Source organism: Microsporum canis, genomic scaffold (genome assembly GCF_000151145.1).
Source record: "Microsporum canis CBS 113480 supercont1.3 genomic scaffold, whole genome shotgun sequence".
In the NCBI taxonomy this organism is placed as follows: Eukaryota; Fungi; Ascomycota; class Eurotiomycetes; order Onygenales; family Arthrodermataceae; genus Microsporum; species Microsporum canis.
This window is the reverse complement of record NW_003299167.1, coordinates 2,234,060-2,256,379: the sequence shown is the minus strand read 5'-3', so window position 1 is coordinate 2,256,379 and position 22,320 is coordinate 2,234,060. Positions and strand designations below refer to the sequence as shown.

The 22,320-nt window shown below is 48.5% G+C and overlaps 9 protein-coding genes across 9 annotated transcripts; 5 read left to right on the top strand and 4 right to left on the bottom strand.

Annotated features, from left to right (window-relative positions):
- Positions 1-66: 66 nt before the first annotated feature.
- MCYG_03705 (PE-PGRS family protein) lies at positions 67-2,109 on the top strand (the record flags this gene model as incomplete). Its single annotated transcript, XM_002848153.1, has 8 exons — positions 67-94; positions 175-404; positions 651-686; positions 830-952; positions 1,011-1,153; positions 1,380-1,502; positions 1,751-1,873; positions 1,929-2,109. 8 exons carry the CDS (start codon positions 67-69, stop codon positions 2,107-2,109), a joined length of 987 nt encoding a protein of 328 aa, XP_002848199.1.
- A 1,340-nt stretch (positions 2,110-3,449) lies between these two features.
- MCYG_03704 (CRO1 protein) lies at positions 3,450-6,055 on the bottom strand (the record flags this gene model as incomplete). The annotated part of the gene is made up of 2 exons (XM_002848152.1): positions 3,450-5,906; positions 5,975-6,055. The coding sequence occupies 2 exons, from the start codon at positions 6,053-6,055 to the stop codon at positions 3,450-3,452; spliced, it is 2,538 nt and encodes an 845-aa protein (XP_002848198.1).
- An 802-nt stretch (positions 6,056-6,857) lies between these two features.
- Positions 6,858-8,169, top strand: MCYG_03703 (TFIIH basal transcription factor complex p34 subunit; the record flags this gene model as incomplete). Its single annotated transcript, XM_002848151.1, has 2 exons — positions 6,858-6,885; positions 6,956-8,169. 2 exons carry the CDS (start codon positions 6,858-6,860, stop codon positions 8,167-8,169), a joined length of 1,242 nt encoding a protein of 413 aa, XP_002848197.1.
- An 858-nt stretch (positions 8,170-9,027) lies between these two features.
- MCYG_03702 (asparaginase family protein) lies at positions 9,028-10,539 on the bottom strand (the record flags this gene model as incomplete). Its single annotated transcript, XM_002848150.1, has 3 exons — positions 9,028-10,106; positions 10,167-10,366; positions 10,424-10,539. The coding sequence occupies 3 exons, from the start codon at positions 10,537-10,539 to the stop codon at positions 9,028-9,030; spliced, it is 1,395 nt and encodes a 464-aa protein (XP_002848196.1).
- A 1,172-nt stretch (positions 10,540-11,711) lies between these two features.
- On the top strand, positions 11,712-13,325 carry MCYG_03701 (actin; the record flags this gene model as incomplete). Its single annotated transcript, XM_002848149.1, has 5 exons — positions 11,712-11,746; positions 11,835-11,857; positions 11,938-12,299; positions 12,364-13,191; positions 13,254-13,325. 5 exons carry the CDS (start codon positions 11,712-11,714, stop codon positions 13,323-13,325), a joined length of 1,320 nt encoding a protein of 439 aa, XP_002848195.1.
- A 348-nt stretch (positions 13,326-13,673) lies between these two features.
- MCYG_03700 (tRNA methyltransferase) lies at positions 13,674-15,311 on the bottom strand (the record flags this gene model as incomplete). Its single annotated transcript, XM_002848148.1, has 1 exon — positions 13,674-15,311. The coding sequence occupies one exon, from the start codon at positions 15,309-15,311 to the stop codon at positions 13,674-13,676; it is 1,638 nt and encodes a 545-aa protein (XP_002848194.1).
- Positions 15,312-15,904: 593 nt separating this feature from the next.
- On the top strand, positions 15,905-18,742 carry MCYG_03699 (ankyrin repeat domain-containing protein 44; the record flags this gene model as incomplete). The annotated part of the gene is made up of 1 exon (XM_002848147.1): positions 15,905-18,742. The coding sequence occupies one exon, from the start codon at positions 15,905-15,907 to the stop codon at positions 18,740-18,742; it is 2,838 nt and encodes a 945-aa protein (XP_002848193.1).
- A 296-nt stretch (positions 18,743-19,038) lies between these two features.
- Positions 19,039-20,848, top strand: MCYG_03698 (phosphotransferase family protein; the record flags this gene model as incomplete). Its single annotated transcript, XM_002848146.1, has 4 exons — positions 19,039-19,123; positions 19,176-19,459; positions 19,516-19,885; positions 19,950-20,848. The coding sequence occupies 4 exons, from the start codon at positions 19,039-19,041 to the stop codon at positions 20,846-20,848; spliced, it is 1,638 nt and encodes a 545-aa protein (XP_002848192.1).
- Positions 20,849-21,127: 279 nt separating this feature from the next.
- Positions 21,128-21,764, bottom strand: MCYG_03697 (conserved hypothetical protein; the record flags this gene model as incomplete). Its single annotated transcript, XM_002848145.1, has 2 exons — positions 21,128-21,331; positions 21,462-21,764. The coding sequence occupies 2 exons, from the start codon at positions 21,762-21,764 to the stop codon at positions 21,128-21,130; spliced, it is 507 nt and encodes a 168-aa protein (XP_002848191.1).
- Positions 21,765-22,320: the final 556 nt, after the last annotated feature.

The following is a 22,320-nucleotide window of genomic DNA, read 5'->3' as shown; positions in this document are numbered from 1 at the left end:
CCAATCTCCAGTGTTCTTCTCCCACCGTGCCCCTTTATCCAGCATCCCATTCGCACCTCTCTGAAAATGCGTTTGCTCAATCTTTTCCTCCTGGGTGAGTGATAGGACGCCTCCAATGCGCAATTATTCTTCAGAAGAAATCGCCTCGAGAATTAGTACTTACTTTACCTATAGCCACTGGAGTTTCGGCCGTTGCCGCCCACCAAGAGGAAAACAACCGCTGTGAGAGGTGGTGTATAACGACCTTTGGCCATCTTAGTGCAGGATGCATTGCACTCGCCGCCAGGGGTAAAGGGCCTTGCTATGAATGCGGACCTGCGGCGCGGCAGCCCTCGTCTAAGATATTATGCAACAAGAACTGTGTTGCAGTTGGTAACCAAAATTGCGGTGGCTGTGGGATAACTGTGTGTCTTTTCCATACTTTAATGCGATCATTGATTACTTCTGAAGACATAACTGACTCGTTATAGTGCGGCGGTGGAAAAACATGCGAAGGTGGGCGATGTGTTTGCCCTGCAAGGACGACGAGCTGCTCTGGAACTTGCAAGAATCTGTTCAGCGATAACGACAATTGCGGTAGCTGCAAGACTTCTGTACGTTTATTTAACCTTTACTCTCCCCCTGGACTATCTCTAACACCTCCTGAATAGTGTGGAAGGGGAAAAACCTGCCAAGGCGGACGATGTGTTTGTCCTGGTGGATCTACCAATTGCTCGGGAACATGCAAGAACCTAAGGAGTGATAATGACAACTGTGGTGCCTGTGGAGTATCGGTATGTTTTTACCTATTCGTACTTGCATCTTACTTTATCTGATACCTTCGACATAGTGCGGAACGGGGAAGACTTGCCAGGGCGGTAAATGTATCTGTCCCGCTGGATCAATCAATTGCTCTGGAACTTGCAAGAATATATGGAAGGATAACGCAAACTGCGGTGCTTGTGGCAAGGGAGTAAGTTGCATATAGCAAAACTGGCGACTATCACATAAAATGTCTAACATTCCTACAGTGCGATAATGGAAAGACCTGTGAGCGTGGTCGTTGTGTATGCTCCGCTGGATCGACCAATTGCTCTGGAAATTGCAAGAACCTAAAGAGTGATAACTCCAATTGTGGTGCCTGCGGAAAAGCAGTATGTACCTTATATGTGTTGTTTATAGACCTCAGCTAACTTCTATTCAACTATAGTGTGGCAATGGACAAACTTGCCAGAATGGCCAATGTGCTTGCCCCTCGGGATCAACAAGTTGCTCTGGAACCTGCAAGAACCTACAAACCGATAGCGCTAACTGTGGTACTTGTGGAAAGACCGTAAGTCCAACTATCCCTATACGCTTATAATATTCCTGCTCAACAACTGATGACTTGGATTACACAGTGTGCTGCTGGGCAAACATGCCAGGGTGGCCAATGTGTCTGTCCATCTGGCTCGATTCTTTGCGCTGGATCTTGCAAGAACTTGCAGAATGATAATGCCAACTGTGGCGCTTGTGGAATTGCTGTATGTTGCATCTATTGAACGTATATCATTCTTGAATAGCCAATGACTAACTTTTTGGACTTATAGTGCGGTAGCGGGCAGTCTTGCCAGAATGGACAATGTGTTTGCCCACCCGGCTCGAATCTTTGCGCTGGATCCTGCAAAAACTTGCAGAATGATAACGCCAACTGCGGCGCATGTGGAACAGCTGTATGTCGCTTATATTATCGGAATATCTGGCCGTTTACTAATTACTTTGAATTATACAGTGTGCCGGTGGACAGACGTGTCAGGCCGGGAAATGCGTATGTCCTGTTGGGACTACTCTTTGCGCCGGAACTTGCAAGGACACCCAAAGCGATATTTACAACTGCGGCTCTTGTGGTTTATCTGTACGTTGGTCCCCCATGCAACTGAAAACCGTCTACTAACTTATTGCTATAACAGTGCGGTGGTGGCCATGTATGCCAGGCCGGAAAATGCCAATGTACTCCATCCGGTGGTCAGTGTGACTTGGGCAACCCTGGTGCTTGCTGCAGCCAAACCTGCACGAATTTCCACCCCCCAGCGGCCCCTGTCTGTTATTAGAAAGCGAAATATCAGAATAGAGCAGATAAATCCTTTATAACTAATGATAATTTAATGTTTATCTATCTGACCAGCATTATTACATAACCACCTACTTCTTACCTAGAGGTCTTTCCAGAGAGTTCCACTATTGCTATCCTTATTGTTAATATTACATCCTTGAGGGCCTACCTAGGTGCATACCTTACTTGGAGGTAGTTAAAGTTGCGGAATTTCGGCCGGAGAGCCTCTAGTCCTTCGGGAGTAAGAATGGATAGTAGAGCTTCCTCTCTAGCCCTGTAGCTCTCTAAGTCTACTGCTACTTACTCCCTACTCTTAAGGCTCCCAGATCTTTCTTTGGTCTAGTCTGTAGAATGCTACTTCTACAGTTTTAGATGGATTTGGAGCTGAATAGGGAATATGACGGCTGGCTATACAGAGCAAGCCATAGCCTCGATATCACACCGTGAGTTTCAGCTTCGTCGACTTGAATGTTTATTCCGGAAACTTGCACTGCCCCTGTAGTCGGATGTGGCCCAGCCGGGTCTTATGCCGTCTCGGTGTGTGTTTGAGAGAATATCGATGTAGGTAGGAGCCAGTCTTGACCAACTCGGTAGTGTAACTGGTTAACATGGATATCGCAGTTATCCATGGAGCTGTTGACATAGGCACAATGCTCACGCAGGCCGACAAATGATCAATCTCTAGGTGAAAGCTTTCAGCGGACCGGCTGCAAAAAGCAAAAAGCACTAATGGACAAGATCAAGGCTGCTGGAGAGACGGGAAATGGTGAACAGGATATGGTTGGGATATTTGAGGAGACCATCTCGGCTGATGGAGATATTTGATCGGAAGACATGATGAACATTGGCAGCTTCAGTATCGATGTTATTATGGCACCGAATATTCGGCATGGATTGCTTGGTTTGGTGCGAGGCCATTGCCGGACTGCGAACCAAGCAGGGATGGATTACAGGAGCAGTGGGGATCCGTCTTTTCTTAACAAGCGAGGACATGGGATCAGTTAATGCAAGTTGGATTGATATCAGTGCAAGCCTTATATATATTAGTGCATGTGGTAAAACGTCCGTCGTAAAAATCAGATGAGCAAATTTGAAGCAGACAAGTATCAAGCAAAAAAAAAAGAACAAAGAGCCATCCCGTATACATATAGTAGCAACCATGAAGCATTAGCCATCATCCACCGGCCATCGAATGAAACACCGTGTAAATGAAATATCCGAATGAATGCAATGAAAAGGACGTAAATGAAACAGTAAAAGGGGTAAGTCCGGTGAAGGAATTAAGAAAAATGATAAAACACACCTCCAATCCCAGAATGTAGAAGTAGGAAAAAAAGAGAACAAAACAGTACTCGTTAAGAAGTCAACGTGTGCCGCCCTAGTTCGATACCTGACGGTCAACCAACTGCTTCAACGCCTCAACTCCACTCCGCATGACAACAGGATTCTTAGTCTTGGTAAGACAGTCCCTCAAAATCTCCATGCCACGTTTCTCACGCAGTGATATTCTAGCTTTGCGTCCAATATCGCCGGTCGCGCCGACGATATTCTGAACACACACTACTCCACGATGAACGAGCCCATCGTCATCTTCCTGGCACAAGCCAAGGACGATATCGATGCCCCTGGGACGCTCCACGATGGCAGAGACGGCGCCTTCAAAGCCAGTAAGCATCGCCAGGGCACCGCCAGCGGCGCTGCGGGTGGGCAGGTCATCGATATCGGCTAGTGCCAGGAGAATATGCATGCGTTGGCTGGCGCGGTGGGTGCCGTCTGCAAACTTGCCTACACCGGCTTCGCAGGACATGAGGTTGCAGACTAATTCGCAGGCTGCACGTTGGATGTACGTGTGGTGTGAGAGGAGGAGATCCTCGATAGTGGGCCATGCCGAGCGAACTATTGAAGTGCTGACGCTTTGGTCGGGATAGGAGGCAAGGTTTGTGAGGGCAAGTAGACTTTCAAAGACCGGTAGGAGGTCGCGCGGCTGGTCGGAGGAGATGCTGGTCGATCCTGTGGGAGTAAGCAGGATGTTGAGCGGGCGGATGGCGGAGGTGATTTGTGGAAAACCAGAGGAAGGGAAGACGTGAGATGGATTTACGGAGATGAGGATGCGGGCGAGTGCATGGGCACCACTTGTGACGGTGCTCTCGGCCGCATTCTTGGATGTGTTGCCATCCTGGGAGGTGACGGACGAGATCAAGAGCTTGACGGCGCCTTGTTGAGCTAGTTTGCCTCTTGCCTTCGAGTCCTTGGATAGGGAGAGGATGATCTTGTTGACTAGATCCTTGGGAGAGGCCAACTGTGACTTGCCGCATTCCGCCAGCAAGGGCATCACGCCTGCGTTTACGACCGCGACGCACCTTGCTTTGGTATGGCCATCGTCATCTAGCGGATTAGCAGCTGCGCGGGGCTTGGAGGCATTTGCATACGCCTTCAGTTCGGACATTTTCTTCTGTTCCTCGGACATGTTTGGTCGATAGGCGGTGATGTTGTGTATTATCATCAGCCCCCCATAGACGACGGTCGAGTCGGCAATAGATCCTAGCAGGACACCGATCAAGTCACGTAGGAACTTGGCATCGTTGGCGAGCTGTTCCTTGACCTCAGCCTTGACAGAGGCATATGCCAGGCCTTCGACAAGGTGTCGTAGATTATTGTTACCATCTTGACCAGGTTTCTTCGCAAGCATGGTCTTGAACCTGTTTACGAGTTCCAAGGGGTCTGCATGTTCCTCTTGAACAACTCCGGACTTGTCCTTGTCTGCGCTGGCGTCCTTGGGAGAGACGCTAAGCTTTGCCAAAACCACGGCAGCCAGGGCACTTGCTTCGTCTGTGCCTCCATTCAGGTGTTCCGAAAGCCAGTCCAAAAAGTGTTTGGATATGGCCTCTCGACAGGAGCCATTGACGGAGGCGGCGTTGAACAGTTCCAAAACAGCGAGTTCCAGGTTCTTGCACTTGATTTTCCGGGCAAGCAAAGGAATGAGGGATTTGAGGAAGGATTCGGTCAGGAAGAGGCTGACGGCAAACTCTGGCATGATGGGGAAGACGACGCTGGCGCCCGAGAAGGCAATGATGTAGTCACCCTTTCGATGTTTCGCGACCCGTGCCTTGATGAAGTTGGCGCAGAGCGTCTGGCCGGCCTCTCCGGAGACTTCCAGGTACTTTGCGGTTGCGAGGGTGGCCTGGCTCCTGACATCAGCAGGCAGTCTCCGGTCGAGGGAGGAGAAGATAACGTCAAATCCTTCCTCGTCGACCAGGTGCTTGAGGCTCTCGGCATCAACGACGAGTAGACGAGCAATGCCCTTGAGAGAGCGTCCGTCGTGGTCGTGGCCGGACTCCATCAGCTTGGCGATGAAGAGCTGAAAGAGTTCCTCCTCGCAGTGTTTTCTGGTATGCTCTGACTGCCAGAGGCCCCTCTCGAGGACGACCATGTCAAGACAGACGACAGCTCCATCTCCACGGTCGTAGATCTTGTCAAAGAGGCCGGTGACGGAAACCTGTAGCTCACCGGCAAAGTAGCTGCGAACACGAGAGCTCTGCCGTACAAGACCGGTGATGATATCGTCCTGTCCGGCTGGCAGGGAGGCAGCAGGCTCAGCCAGGAGTAGCTTGACGCACTCCAGAGCCACCTCCGGCGGTGGCTGCAGGCCCTCTGAGCGAAGATACTGGGTGGCTTCGCGGGCAGCGCCTTCGTCTCGCAGGGTGACGAAGCGCCGACAGAGGTTGAGCAGCGGATGACTGTTCTCCTCGTCCTCTCTTATCTTGCGGAAGACCGTCTTGACATCTTCGCTGTCCGGGGCAATGGCTATGGCCTCCCGGAGATTGCGAGATGCTGCCTGTACATTCACCTTTTAGCTTGTGGAAGATAGAAAAGACAAACATCATATAATGGCAGAGAACGAACCTCCTTGTGTCCGGCATCGACGAGCTCGACTGCTTCCCTGGCTAGTGTGCTGGCGCGCTCAAGGTCATGTACTGAAACCATGGGCGTTATCCTGCCGTTTCTTCTTCTTCTACTGTTCTTCTTTCGTTCTTCTTCGTGTGTCTGCCGTGATCCTTTCGACTGACTAGCAGGCTGTGATGCTGGTGTTGGTGATGGCAAACCGGGATCCGCGGGGCTTTCTTTTTTATACAGAAGCTGTGGCAGGGGGGAAGTTTTTTAAGCGGGAAGCAAGTAATATATCGTTATAACTAGTAAAAAAACTCCGAAAAAGACGGCGATGCCGAGATGAAGATGAAGACAGGTCTCTCTGCCGGTCGACTGGTCTCTTCTCGTCTTTTCTTTTGTCTCTTCTTGTGTCTTGTCTGTTGAGTGTGGCTTGCGGTGGGTTGGGGGACGCCGTTGAAAGGTGGGACTTGGGAGGAAGAAGAAGAGAGACTCTTCTTATTTATAGACCCAGGCCGATAGTTTATGATATTAACACTCCGTCTGTATGTCTTCGTGCCAGAATATGCCGCAAGGAGGTCAAAGAAGCAGATGTAGGAGATGTTTTATTTTTCTGGTCGCTTTTTTTCTTTTTTCCTCTCTCACTCTTCTTCTGTTATTACGTAGAGGCGCATAGAGAAGACGCTGTCAGAGCCAACCGGAAGTCTTGAGCTTCTTCGACTCCTTCAGCTTATCTTCGTTCGTTCTTCTTCTTCTTCTTTTCTTCTTCTTTTGCTTCCTTTTCTTTTTTGCTATCTCGATGTTGATGACTAAGCAGTGACTTTTTGAGGTTGAAGAAGAAAAGACAACAAGATACAAAAGACGGAAGACGGGGAAGAAGATAGAAAGAGAAGAGATAGAGATGGCAGAGTCGACTTCTGCTTCGACCGGTGAGTCTATCGACGCCTGGCAGCCCGTGTTAGAGACGTTGTAGGACACGTACTAACTAACGACATCGAGATCCCTCGCTGCTGACGGTCATCCTGGATACAAACCCGCATGCGTGGGCACAGCTTCAAGAGACGCTCCCGCTCTCATCTGCCGTGGCGAACCTGCTGGTCTTCATCAACGCTCATCTGGCATGCAACTACTCAAACAAGGTCGCCGTCGTGGCCAGTCACAGCCACCAGGCCGTCTGGCTCTACCCAACACCCCCAGCTGCCACTGCTCCTCCCGCCGACTCGCAAAAGAAACAACACCCCCATCCGTCCAATAACGATCAGGACGGAGATACACCCATGACCGACTATGGAGAACCCGCTGCCCCCCCACAGCAGCACCAGCAGCAACGGCAACCGAACAAGTACCGTCCCTTTCTCCTGGTAGAGCAGCAGTTGACCCGTAACCTTGACCGGCTTCTCACACGCACCCGAGCAGAAGAAATATCCCCTGCCGCTTCTACCATGATGGCCGGTGCCCTCACTCTTGCCCTCAGCCATATCAACCGCGAAACAATCGCCTATCTAGATACGCATGGAACCGCGGCCGGCTCCGACCCTGCAGCAGGCGGAGCGGGAGGCCTGCCTCCACCCCCCGGCGGCGCCCCTCCTCCAGGCGGTACTACTAGTAGTAACCGTGATAGTAGTACCGACCAGTCGCCGGCCGGAGGTAGCCTCCAGTCACGTATCCTTATCGTGTCCGTCAGTAGCGCCGCAGACTCCGCGCAGCAGTATATCCCCATTATGAACAGCATCTTTGCCTGTCAGAGGCTCCACATACCCATCGACATCTGCAAGCTGGCCGGAGACGCGGTCTTCCTACAGCAGGCCTGCGACGCTACTCGTGGCATCTACATGTCCGTAGACTCCCCACGTGGCTTCCTGCAGTATCTCATGCTTGCCTTTTTGCCTGACCAGCGAGTCCGACGGAATCTGGTGCTGCCTACCCGGGTCGACGTGGACTTTCGGGCGGCTTGCTTTTGTCACCGGAAGGTCGTGGACGTCGGGTTCGTCTGCAGTATCTGTCTCAGCATCTTCTGCGAACCGCCCGAGGGTGCTAATTGCTTGACATGCGGCACACATCTGGCCCTCGGTGACTACGGTGCCAAACCCGTCGTCGTCTCCAAAAAGAAGAAACGCAAGAAGGCTGCCGCAAAGGCTCTCAACGGGGTCGGGAACGGCGTCTCTTCTGGCCCTGCCACCCCGAGCTCCATGGCAACTACCCCGGCTCCCTGATACCTTTGTTTTATTCGTTACCTTTTTTTCGTCCTCCATTTCTGTCTCTACGGAATAAGAAGGCCATGATGGTCAAGAATAGACTATATTCCTAGGTTGGAGCCATACAGGCTCATAGGTAGGTTACAGGAGGAAGATAAGACTCCAATAGGGCACAGACGGGCACACCTCATGTCCAGGCTTAGGGGAGAAATAAAAGCCCTTCTAGCCAGAGATTCTAAGATTCTCATCCCCTCTACCCCAAAAATCCCCATCACCCTTCATTCCATAGATGGAACCGCAGGGAGTTACTAGTGATCTCACTTAGTGTTAGCGGGACCAGCTACTTTGACCCAACGTTTGGTCAATATAGAATTTAAAGCATACCAGGTTAATAGCTAGGTTGGCACACACACAAAGGCTTCGCAGCCATTCCAAAACTGCCGAACCAGCGGTTTCTGCCAATATTGCGTTTATTGTGAAGTAACTGGGCCATGTTTGGATCTAGGCATTATTAGTTAGCATCTCAGAATTAACTACAGCTAGTCATCCAGCCTAGTTTTAATATCGGAAATAAGGTCATTTCTAGAACCTACCTCTTAGGTCTGATAAAACGGCCTCCCTGGGCTACCTTTCGGTCCCCCGGAGAACGAGACATGGTACAGCATGCTGCTACATCATCGGAGCTCATGCTCGCAACCGCCTTTGAACAGTTAGAAGATTTGCCCAACACAGTATGGCGGAGAGTTATACTGACAAAGGAGTCTGTATTATGGCCAAAGACAAAAATAATGCCGTCTTGAGTTTTTTTGACGGTCATCACGCCAATCGCAGCGTGGCAGTGGCTTGACTTCACCGCGGGATGACCTAACATTATCATCAGCCAGTTTCATCCCAAGACCAAAAACGTGATATTACCATACCCATAAAATCAGTTTGGATCATGGATTTAATGACTTCATCTTCTGTCGTAGGCTCATACACGCCCGGCTTACCGGGGGTTTTCTTAGTTCCCGAGTAGATCCTTTCCGCACAGGTTTGGGCGGCCATCGTTGTTGTCATGTGCTCTCCCGTCCCGCTCGCAACGGCGGCAGTAGATGTACACATTTCGTCATCTGGATCCACAGGAACAACAGCAGTTCCTATTCCAACTAACGCGGCAGGCCCAGTACGCCCGTTGTACTTCATTCCAATACCCCCTGAAGATGAGCCAGCGGCAATGTTGCCATAACAGTCAATAGCTATGGCACCAACTGTGTCGGTGATTTCGTCCTCACCCTTAGTTATCGCGAGGTCATGGGCGTCCTTAGACCTCGATGTTTCCGTTCCATCAGCTAATTCCGTGTCTTCCAAACGCACGTGTTGCTTCTCCGCCTTCTTAGTGACCTCCAGCTGAGGTGTCGCTTCAGTTGGCAGATAATCTTGGTGGAAAGTGTCATCGATGTAGTCTTCGTCAACTTCACCGTCACCTTCCATGGCAACATCGCTGCGCGAAACACAGAGCATTGGGGATCCACATCTATTGGGGATTATCATACTTGTGGGATCTCTAGAAGGGCAGATATTGACAACGTGAATTGGGTTTCGAGGCACATGGACTGGTGAATGGCCACCAAAACAGGACCCATGTGAAGATGGATCGTTACTTTCAGCCGCTGTAGACGCTCGACTGGCAAGTGGCGATGCGTGCCGAGGGACAAAAGAATCTAACTCTGCGTATCTTTCTCGTGTCTGGAGCCTACGTGCAACATGGTCAAGGTCTCGTTTCCAGCGTACCCATCGTTCTTTGGAGGCCGGGGCGACGAGAACATCTCCAGGGAGGACGGGCATTCCATGCTCGTATGCAAAGTCAGTGGCACCACCACATACAAGTAGATTTGGAGGGACGCGGTTAAGCGAGAGTGGCTTTGTAGAGGCATCCAGTATCAGTCTTGCGAGCGATATTGGGTTTTTGATATCTAGATAAATAGTGCGTCAGCTAGCTTAAATCGGCCTGCTTGATGAACTGAGGTACAAACTTTGAACCGCCCCAACTGCACCGCTGCGGCCAAGATGATCAACAATGGTCGCATCGCACTCCACAGCACCAGTAATTGTCAGATTGCTACCATATCCGGCATTGGTGACCTCATGGTCCTCGAAGAACTTGATGGCGACTTCTACTGCATCCACTGCACTCCCACCGGCTTTTAAGATCGCCATGCCGAGGGAGGAAGCCCTGTAGTCACCCTGGTCAACAAAACAGTCTACATGAAAAGCAGGTCAGTCGACTTACCTGCTGCAAACCCACAGGTGAAGCTCCTCGCTTTGGCGGCTGTGAAAACCTGCGCCAGCATGGACAAATATGGCGGATATGCCCGGACTCTGAGAATCCTGGTTCTGGGTGCTCATCTTGTTTATAATATCCGCCAGCTACGGGGTTAAACGGCCAGTGTGGGTGGTATGAAGCTTTTCGAGGTGCAATATAGATAGAGGTACAGGTCGCACCAGGAATATATAGATGTCTTAAATCCAGATAAAAGGAAAGAGTAAGTGAAAAGGTCCAATGGAGTCTTGTTGTGAATCAGATATAATGTTGTTGTTGCTAGGCGACCTGAGTGTAGAATTCTTAATTCCACGCCCGTATATAGAGGACACAGTGAAGTGGCCTCACTCGGTTGTCTGCTTCTAGCACTGTTTAAGAGTATGGTTGATAAGAGGTAGAAAGGCAAAGAGTAATAGGTATGGGATGTCCAGATGTCTGGATTCCAGCAGTGGTGAGATGCAAAGATAAACGAGTGGCACAGAAAGAATGCTTTCTCTAGCACACCATTTTCACCCCAGCCCAGCCAGCAAGGGAACACTCTCTTGTTGTCACCGGTAATAGGAGACCTGGGCAGAGTAGATAATGCAGGTAGATGAAGCAAACTTGGTAGAGACAAGTCAGGGATTTAACGAGCTGTTTGAAGATAGTATTCAGGAGAACTAATTGTGAGAGTGTTAATAGAACATAAAAGAAGCGGACAAGAGGCAAGTCTTCTCTCTCTCTATCCCCCCAGCAATACAAGAGAGAAGGAAGAAGCAGCCGCATCTGTCCGGAATTCCCCTTTCTCTCTTTCTTCTTCTCCCCTCGCACTGTGGTTGAGAAGGCGGCAGCAACAACAGTCCAAGTTGTTGCTTCCGGGGTTTCCAACCTAAGGCTGTCCTGGATGTCCTGATGGTATAAGAAGTCTCAGCATCATTTTTCTCTTAGGCCTCCTTAACACCTTTTTTATCCTGGTATTAACAAGTCTACACTCGAGAAGAAGATAATCAAAAGAATGAAGAAACAGAAAGAGAGAAAAAAGACGACGTCGAAGTAAAAAAAGCACATGATATCAAGTCTTGGCGGTTTTTCCCTCCACCTTTTCTATCTAAACTACGAAACTACCAAACAGGCTGCAGTGATCAAGTAGAACCACCGGCGTCTTCTCAGAGTCGAACTGCTGAGAAAACTGCTTTGCATAGTCGATATTCTCCTCTACACGTACCTAGCTTGGCTTCTTCTTCTTTCTGTTGATTTGACTGTCACGCCACCTTAAACAATGGCGGCTCAAACACCAGCCGTTGTCATGGACAAGTACGTTCCCGGAGAGAGAGAGAAGAAAGAAAGAAACAGAGATGCTTCTGGCTATGATTGTAATTGACTAACTGTTTACTACCTACAGCGGCACAGGCTACTCCAAGCTTGGTGAGCGATAGATCCGTATACCCCTCGACTATTGTCCCTCCCCAGCGCCTTAGCTAACATATACTCCTGCCGTCAATTAGGATTCGCCGGAAACGACTCTCCATCTTTTGTCTTCCCTACTGCGATAGCTACAAAATCTGGCGCGGGAAGTGCTCCTGGGGCGGGCTCTGGTCGGCCGCCGGTTGCAAACAAGCCCTCCTTCTTGACCGGGGGGGCGGGGCCAACATCTTCGCTGGCTTCAAAGCGTGGCACCGAAGATCTGGACTACTTCATTGGTGATGAGGCCCTTTCCGCGAGTTCCGGTCCAGGTTACGGCATTCACTACCCTATCAGACACGGACAGATTGAGAATTGGGATCACATGGAGAGGTTCTGGTCCAACTCCATCTTTAAGTACCTAAGGGTCGAGCCGGAGGACCATTACTTCCTATTAACAGAACCAGTAATAACTCCCATACCTCTGCGCCACCGTCTATATTAATCTCTTCTAACCATGTCAAATCTAGCCATTGAACCCGCCAGAGAACCGAGAAAACACTGCCGAGATCTTCTTCGAGTCCTTCAATTGTGCAGGCCTATATATCGCCGTTCAGGCTGTCCTTGCCCTTGCAGCTTCCTGGACATCGTCAAAGGTCACAGATAGGTCACTTACCGGTACGGTTATTGACTCTGGTGATGGTGTAACGCACGTCATCCCCGTGGCGGAGGGATATGTTATCGGCTCTTCGATCAAGAGTATCCCAATTGCCGGTCGAGATATCACCTACTTCGTTCAGAACCTTTTGCGCGATCGACATGAGGCAGACAGCTCGCTGAAAACTGCAGAGAAGATCAAGGAGGAATACTGCTATGTTTGTCCTGATATCGTCAAAGAGTTCGCGCGATACGACAGAGAACCAGACCGATTCCTCAAGCACACAGTCACATCTCCCAATGGAAGGACCGTCTCTATAGACGTTGGCTACGAACGATTCCTGGCACCGGAGATTTTCTTCAACCCCGAGATTTACTCTTCCGATTTCCTCACACCGCTACCAACTGTTGTCGATGGTGTTATCCAATCCTCTCCCATCGACGTCCGACGTGGGCTTTACAAAAACATAGTTCTTTCTGGTGGCTCTACCCTATACAAAGATTTTGGTCGCCGATTACAGCGTGACATTAGGCACCTCGTGGATGCGAGAATCCGTGCCTCTGAGGCTCGGAGCGGAGGAGCCAGGAGTGGCGGTTTGGATGTTCAAGTTATAACCCATAAAAGACAACGTCATGGCCCATGGTTCGGTGGTAGTTTGCTAGGACAAACGCCCGAATTCCGTAGCTACTGCCATACCAAGGTAAGCCTTCACTTATCCTCCTCCCACTTTCTCCTCAACACATCCTGACTTACCCTTTCTAGGCTGAATACGACGAAATTGGCCCTTCCATAGTAAGAAGATTCGCGCTACTTGGAGGGCCCGGAAGCGCATAAGATGGTCTCCCACCTTGAAAGAAAGCCCTGCTCTTGACTTTAATGTTCCCGCTATGTCGCAATGAATTTACGCGTGTGGTGGTGAGTACACCTCTCTAGATTCTAAATGTACCTGTTTACGAGAAATATTTTTCCTCTGTAAATAAATATCCAAAAGCGCAAGAGAACTCCAACAAGTAGCAGAGTGCTATGAAAATATCCATCCAAATGCCCGGTCAAACGCTTTCCAAGGGTATACAGATTTCAGAAAAAAGATAGGGTATCACTAGACTTTTTTTTCCCTTCTATAGTACAAAAATACAATCCAAGAATACTCCACCGTTTCCACAATCAGCATATTGAGATCACCTACTCAGGCTTGCTCCCAACAACCTTCGTCAAAACAGCCACGCTCTCTACGTGACTCGTCTGCGGGAAGAAATCAAATCCCCTAATGCTCTCGATGTTATATCGGACTCCGTTCTTCCCTTCTATCAAAACTCCAACATCTCGAGCTTGCGTGTGAACATTACAGCTAACATATAATACCCTGGTCGGGCCATATGCAAGTAGCTGGTTCAAGAAGTTTGTATCACAGCCCTTTCGTGGAGGGTCAATCACAAGTAGCGTCTGATCAGCCGGATAGGGGATATCTTTGAATAAATCTGCAGCATCAGCTGCTGCAAAGCCAGTGTTAGGTACCTTGCTCAGTTTGGCATTTTCGCGCGCGCATTTAATGCTCGATGCCGCGACGTCGATGCCAAGAGAGGAGCGGAAAGTGCCTGACAGGACAATAGTAAATAATCCTGAGCCACAGTATGCATCCAGGAGATACTTTAGTTTGGGATTGGATGTCGCAGCCACTTTAGACTCCATTGGATTTGCATCTGATTTGGGCTCCGGGTGTAAGGCATGGTCTCGAACGTATCCTGTAAACGCCGGTAAAATGGAATTGTTATTCTGAAAGAATGTCCCGGCAATATTGTGGAACTGGTAATCATCCACGTATTCAACCGAGATAGCATTTTGATCCGTGATGTATGTTTTCTCCTCAACATAGTTTGGGAATGTCGTTCGTATCACTTTATCGTTTGACGGCAAAGCTTCATTCTCCTCGTTCCGCTCTATCCTCTTCGTGCTTTCTCTAACCAGAAGCGTGCCACCGTATTTATACTGATGTAGGTTTTCCGCCACTCTTTTCCTCTCATTCTTCAATCCCCTTCTGACTATATCTGTACCAAGTGGGCAATCCTCAATATCCATGACCTTACGACGCCCTTTTATCATAAACCCAATAGGAGGAACTTCAGGAGGGCCGCTCCCATGCTCTTGTTTCCGGTTGCGAGCAGGCTGGGTGAAATGAGGAGTTAACTTGGTTCTGTATCCGTATTGCATAGGCGAGCCCATTGTCTCTCCAATCGCAGGTATAAGCTCAGGCAATATTCCCGAAAAGTTGGCATATGCTTTTTCTATAATCCGCTTCTTATGCTGCAACTGGTCCTGGTATGGGAGCATCTGCAGCTGGCATCCAGAACACTTTCCGAAATACTGGCACTTTATAAGAGAGTTGTCACGTTGCTGAGAAGGTTTCAAAATCTCGACCAAGTCTGTCAAACTATAGGACTTCTGTTTGATCGTCTTGTACACCCTGATCCGAGCCGTCTCTCCGGGAAGCGCAAAAGGGACGATATAGACATGGTCACCGTTGTGCGATAGTGCAAGACCTTCTCCAGTCGAAGACATCTCAGAAACAGTTACTTCTGTCTCCGGTGATGGAGAGTCCTTTTTCCCCTCGTGAACAACAGATGCGCTGGTTTCATCATCCCTTTGCTTTTTGCCATTTTCTTCTGATGGGGACCGCCGGCTCCTTTGAAGTAGATTTTTCACATCCAATTCCACCACCTCATCTGCACCTCCTTCAGACTTGGATTTTTCTTTGCTTTTCTGTTTCTTCCGTTGCGGTTCCCGTCCGCCTTTATATCGTGGCGCATTGCCTTGCTCCGGCATGTCGAAACCTCCAACTATTCGTATACCACGCCGAACTGTCGAGTAATAGTGAATCGACGGCACCGGCAATTGTGTGACGGAGGCCCACCTTGCTAAATGTCTCTGAATTGTAGCAATGTGCACAGTCCGTGGCCTGAGGAACATTCCTGTAGAATGTTAAAAGGAATGCTTTTAACAGTTGCCTTGCTAAAAAAAAAAAATGACATGGATTTTTTTATACTTCACGACCTTAAATTTCGTTCTTTTCTTTGCCAACCAAAAATCTGAGATTAGTAAACAGTCACGTGGTACTTTAACTAACTATAGAGCCCGCGGCTCTTCAGTAGTAACAAGTTGATAAATTGTCAATTATTACTATAACGTATGTAAGTAGTTGACAACATCGATCTTTTCCTTGACAGCGGGATATTTGGCTGGAAATTCATGTCGAGACGTAGCTACCTTTGGCCCTCTAGTTACCACTCACTACTCCATATTATCCCTAATCAGCTGCTGATCTGGTGTGTTCTCGGTGTTCACTTCGACCGTTGGCAAGGCTTCCGCAGGAGATCCCCTTGCCCTCGACATAATATCGATACGTCGCTCCCGTCACCATGGCCAACTCAACAACCGAAGAGTCCACCGGAGATGATGCCCGGGCAGCGGGTTTACCTTGCACCCTCAACACTATTCCGACTGAGATACTCAATATTGTTGGAGAATATCTAGATTCATTGGATCTGAGTGCTCTTATCAGGACTACAAAGCGCGTTAACGTCACCCTGACCCCCATCCTCTTGAGAAAGGCGCTTCGCGGTATTACTATCGGCTTGGAAGGACAGAAAACTATTCTTGACTGGGCCATATTCGAAGGTCACCTGGAAATGGCAAAGACGTTGTTACACTTGTTAAACATAGGCAAGGGGTTGTTGAAGAGGAAAATATACCAATCAGCGTTGGAATTTTCTGCACAGAAGGGGCACCTGGATATCTGCCAGATGATATTAAAAGACAGTGCGCATGTGTTGAACCTATCAAAGCATGGTACCGAAGCATTGAATAATGCTATTGTGTCGCACTTTCCTGAGATATATACTCTTCTTGTTGATGCTGGAGCTAGGGCAAAAGCGCCAGATATAAGCTTTTCGTTCTATGAATCCAGCTTGGGTATTCGCGCGATCCATGCCGCTGCCTGCTGGGGCCGTATCGACCTACTACAATTTCTTACAAGATATTGCGCCTCCCTTAACGAACCTGAATATAGCTCCTTATGGCGACCACTTCATTATGCAGCATTCCATGGCCAAGACCTTACCGTCGAGTATCTTCTGAATAACGAAGCCGACCCTACTAAACAGAATAAGGATAGGCAAACTGCCCTAATGAATATTGCCACAAATATGGAACCCCCTAACTGGCCCTACAAGGAATTCAAGAAGAGAACTATAGGATTCTCTACTAGCCATAAGCGAATAATTAGATTATTCCTTGACTATGGATTAGAGCTCTCCCAAATAGATTATAACGGGCATACTATTCTTCATCTAGCATCCGCGAATGGTTATACCGAGCTAGTTGAATATCTAATCAGCCTTGGGGCCAATCCAACTTCGAGGGATGCTCGCGGCTTAACTCCCCTACATCATGCGATATTTAATCACCACGCTACGACATCAGAGGTTCTTGTATCTGCTGGCGCTTCTCTAATGGCCACGGATCATACGGGAGCTTCTTCTATACATACTGCAGCAGCCGTAGGTTATCCATCCATGGCTTTCTCAAAACTTCTTGCCGTTAAGGGGGTAGATCCCCTTGCGCTTGATGAGAACGGGTGGACACCATTACACCATGCCGCTGAAGGTGGTTTCTTCGACACACTAAAACTCCTCCTTAAAGTAACCGACGCGAAATTTATATTACCATCAAAGAAACCATTAACACTGCGGGGAGCGGTTAAGAACCATGATGTGGACATGGCCCAATACCTTCTTGAAGCGGGCGTGGAAATTAACCCTGTTGAACGGGGGATTTTTCCGAAGTTACCTCCCCTATATATCGCAATTATGGAGGGGTGTGAGGATCTTGTTGAGCTCTTACTTAGTCGTGGAGCAGACCCTAATCAGAAGCACCGGGGTAGTAATCCGCTTAATTATGCGATTTCCAAAGGTGCTATGCGAATCGTCCGCATTCTCCTGAGAAAAGGGGCAGATATCTCGGGGGAAGATATAGATATCTTGGCAGAGGAGGTAGATACCTCAGAGGCAGAGGTTGTCTCAGCAGGGGAGGAGGAATTTCTGACTCCGCCGTTAATCGTGGCAGTTGAAAATTGTCACTTGGACCTTGTCATGTTGCTACTAGATGAAGGAGCTGATATAAATATTCGTTCACGAAAAAATTATGGTGTCCTGGAAACTGCCGCCTGGCATGACTGCGATTTCTATCTACAATGTGAATGCGAGTGCGAGGCGATGGTACGCCTTCTTCTAGACAAAGGGGTAGATGTCTCGGCATACTCTAGACACAGAGGATCATCTCTGTCCATATTTTGTGCGCAGGGTGGTCGACACAGTACCATCAAAGCAATAGTGGAAGCTGGTGCCAATGTTGAAAGCCAAGATAGTTTTGGCAACACGCTTCTCCATGATGTCGCTCGTCGTTGCTTTGAGTATAAGCCATTTTGTACTGATATTTTTCAGTATCTTGTGGAGAAGGGCGCTGATCCGTTATTAGTAAATAAGTCTCTTCTAACACCTTTACACATAGCATGCGCGGGTGATCTGGACTTTGATTTACAATCACTTTTAGCTACGGGCATCGATATCACCAGTCAAGATACCCGGGGGTGGACAGCTCTGCACTACGCGGCGTATGTAGGGCATTTTTTGCAACTTAGTCAACTCATCAATGCGCTAAAACAGCGCGAGTTCACAAGTTCCGATATTCAGGCAATCCTTAACTTGAGAGACGTTAATGGGTGGACGGCTATGCACCTTGCCGTGGCAAAGAGTCCCCTCAATTTCCGCGGATACATACAAGGCGTTGGTAGTTCGTATCGAGGATGGGCGGGCCTGACCCCCAAGCCGCAAGAAAGCTCTGAGGTCGTTTGGTTGCTACTTGAGTCAGGTGCTGATCCGTCCATTATCAACGAAGCAGGACAGACACCACTTGACTTTGCTGAGCTGCAGAAGCCCAAAGATGAATTCGATGAAGAAAGGGAGCTGAATAGGACAGAATCTCTCATGCTACTAGAGAAAGCTGGTGCGCAAAGAGGTTTAGGGCTAGCTGAGGAGGTTCCTAACCCTCAGCCAGAGTCAGACTACTGGGCTAGACCGACCCCAAGATTGAGGGCCGGATCGTGGGAATACAATACACCAATATGGGGCATTTCAGTTTCGGACTCTGGGAGGTTGGAGCTGGAGCGTGATTCTGTTGTTGACGGTCCAAAGTGGTAAATTAGTTATTATTGTTAAGTACGAAGAACCGCGGATGCAAATGATATATTAGTTAATATATATATATATTAGTAAGCTTAAAGAGCTTAGGTATAGGGTATAAGTCTCTGCCGGATATAACAGGGGCAGTGCACGTGATCTAACTACGTTGCTGACTAAGTACAACATTTGACATAAATTCATTATAGAGAATATCTTGGGGGTACAAATTCCTAGCTAAAGAAAAGATGGATGTCCTCTGCCACTGACCGGATTTATCTTCCTGATGATGATAATATAGTTACCCACCCATACCAATGTTTTCCCCCCTCAGGTGCCCCGGCTTAAGGCCCCAAGTCGTACCTTTGTCGATAAAACGAGCCTCTTCCACTGTAGAATGTGGTATGACTTTCATGATTTAAATCTGCCCAAACAAAATGCTAAATATTTACAGATTATTACCGTTACACTGCTGGGCGCTGGCTGTTTAATGAGACTCAGCAGCTCAAGGCTCGCTATGTCCAATTCAACATCAACGCATTAACAGCGGCCGCTGCAAAGTCAGTAGGACAAGAGGAACCTTCATGCATCAAAGTTGAGAAGCTACCTGAAGGTAATTTTAACAAGAGCCTCCTCATTACTATGGCGAATGGCTCTCAAGTCATCGCAAGGGTTCCTAATCCGAACGCCGGTGCTCCACACTATACCACTGCCAGCGAGGTGGCTACAATGGACTTTGTACGTTCAAGGCACCATATCGCTTCACTGAGGCTCTTATGTTTATTATTTTCCAGGCTAGAACTAAGCTTGGTATCCCAGTCCCCAAAGTACTTTCCTGGAGCTCACACGCGTTGAACCCCGTAGGCGCAGAGTATATCATCATGGACAAAGCATCAGGCTGCTCTCTTGCTCAAGTCTGGCCACGTTTGAAAAATGATGAGAAGAGAGATATTGTTCAAGTCATTGTTAGCTTTGATGTTAAAATACGGAACAGCCCCCTTGGGGGGTTTGGTTCGTTGTATTATCCGAGAGATATACCAAGCGAGATCAAGCATCTTCCAGCTTTTAAGTCAAAAGATTGTGGCCGCTGGGTTCTTGGACCCACTACAGATCGACGCTTCTTTGATGATGGCAAAGGGGAGCTTTCCATAGACCGAGGACCGTGTAAGACCTTTCTTTCCTTTAATCCTTTCATAATCCCATCTGATAACCAGCCTTTGTACTATAGGGAGCACTACACAAGAATATATAGTGGCAACCTGTCACCGAGAGATGAAGGCTATTCAAAGCATGCCTCTTCAACCAGAAGGGATTGTTGGCCCTAATGGCTATCAACCGAATCGTGCGCTCAAGCTTTCTGTGTGCCGCGACTTTCTAAAAATAGCAGATTACATCCTCCCGCCAGAAGCCTACCAGTTACCAGTCTTATGGCATAAAGACTTACATCTGGACAATATCTTCGTAAATCCTGAAAAGCCTACGGATATTGTTGGATTAATTGACTGGCAGAATTCCCACATCGCGCCTCTATTTGATCAGGCTACGCACCCTGCATTTCTGGACTATAATGGCCCACGGCTTGAAGGTCTTACGGTGCCGTCGCTACCAGAGAACTTTGAAGAGCTCAACGGTGATGCGAAGAAACGTGCGAAGGAACTACTTGTTGCACAGACACTCTACAAATACTACGATCTTTTCTCTGCTTCTATGAACGTACCCGTCTACCAAGCCCTAAGATACCAAGAAACTCTACAGGGGGAAATTATCTCCCTCGTTGGAATGCTATTAAACGATGGAGAGCCTGCTGTTCAAGGTCTCCTGATAAAGCTCGCCAGCCGATGGAACCAACTTAGCATCAAAGCCCCATGCCCGTTGGAGTACTCCCCAGAAGCGATTCAGCACCATCAAGAATTAGAGGAGAAGTGGGCGCAAGGAATGGCACTAATGGATGATGTACTAGAGTCACTAGGTGGAGCAATTCGCGGATGGGACGGTTGGGTAAGCCACGAAGAGTATGAGCCACTCAAGAAGAAATGCGCTCTTGTTAAACAGCAGTTCATTGAGCATTTTGCTGGAAATGACAAAAAGACAGCCGAGGCATGGGAAATGGCCTGGCCATTTCAATGAGTAGATCGGCTTGATAGGTGATAGATATCAACCTACCCCCGATTACTAGACATTATCAGATTTAAAGGTAACTACTATCATGAACTGAAAGGGTTACTAATAACTTACTATCAACTAGCTAAATGACAGAAGTGGTTCTATTACCAAGTTTGAGAGAATGAAGAAATGAAGACAGAAATTAGGAAAACATTGAGAAGACAAATGAAAAAGCAGCAATTGCAAGATACCTAACAACACAACACTCAGCTTATCCAAGCAGACGTGAAAACTTGGCGGTATTTAGTTTACCCACTGGGGGGCGTTTGGATCTGTCACCGAACCTAGCATCCACCGGCCCTTCATAGCGCTCTCCTGCACCTTTTTTTGGGATCCAAGATCGCCCATCGGCCTCAAGACGACTGCCCACGAAGGGAGAGGACTTCCCGACATTGGTCCCCCAGTAGGTAGCTGTGCCTCGAGGGACAATCTCCTTGGCTTCCAATGCTGCAAGTGAGCCAACTGTCCACTCCTGGCAGCGACGATCCACTCCATCAGGTAAGTTCCGCCAGTTATTCCCATAGTTGTCAAGCACGACGGCTGCATGGTCTCTGCCCGAGCGTGAAAGATACACTACCTCGCTTCGGCCAAAGGAAGATGTCGTTTCTAGTGGGCGGGTTGACCTCTCATACTTATAATCATTGTCCCATTTACGAACATGGAATATATCCCCCGATGTACCCCCTCTTTCATAGGCCATTATTGCCCAATGTGCCCGGGGATCATCTTGTTCCTGGTCTCCCCTTCCCCAGAGGTGGGCAGATAGTGCATGGTCTTTCATGCTCCCTCTGCTGGTACTTCTATCGGCTCTTCCACTCCTGGGACCAGTAACGGAGTTTGCGCGGGAGGAGGGCCGTATCTCTCGAAAGTTTCCAGACATATTTGGCTTTTAGTCTGGGGATTGAGACGGGACAGGGATTGATTGGGTAGATAAAGGCACAGGCTGCAAGTGGGGTTTCTTTTATGCTCGGGACTGAAGTTTGGAGGATGAGGAAATAGCAAGGTAGATAGATGTATCTTGAATTGACGTTTATATATAAGGAGATCAATAAGTTAAGCTTGAAATATTGGCTGTTTGATGTAAGTTATAAACATAGATGCTTCAAACAGGAATGAATAGATGTTTATATGGCCTGGTACACGCCCTTACGAAGCATAATAGCAGCCTCTTCTCTTTCGTTAAGATATGTTTTGAGAACAAGGCATTTCCATAGAGGGCGCTGCGCTGCTCTGCGCCGCCAGGTAGCTAACTATGTGAAAGGGCATTTTCCTGGGGCAGTGTAAATGATTCGTGATGAGCCCCAAGGAAGTAACGTATCTATCGCATCGAGATATTTTCATGCCTCAATTAATCCATGTTCATGGACGTGTGTGCTGGTATAGCTATTGCCCCTGTTAACTTGATGCCTGAAACTCAATGGCAAGGCACGCCAGCC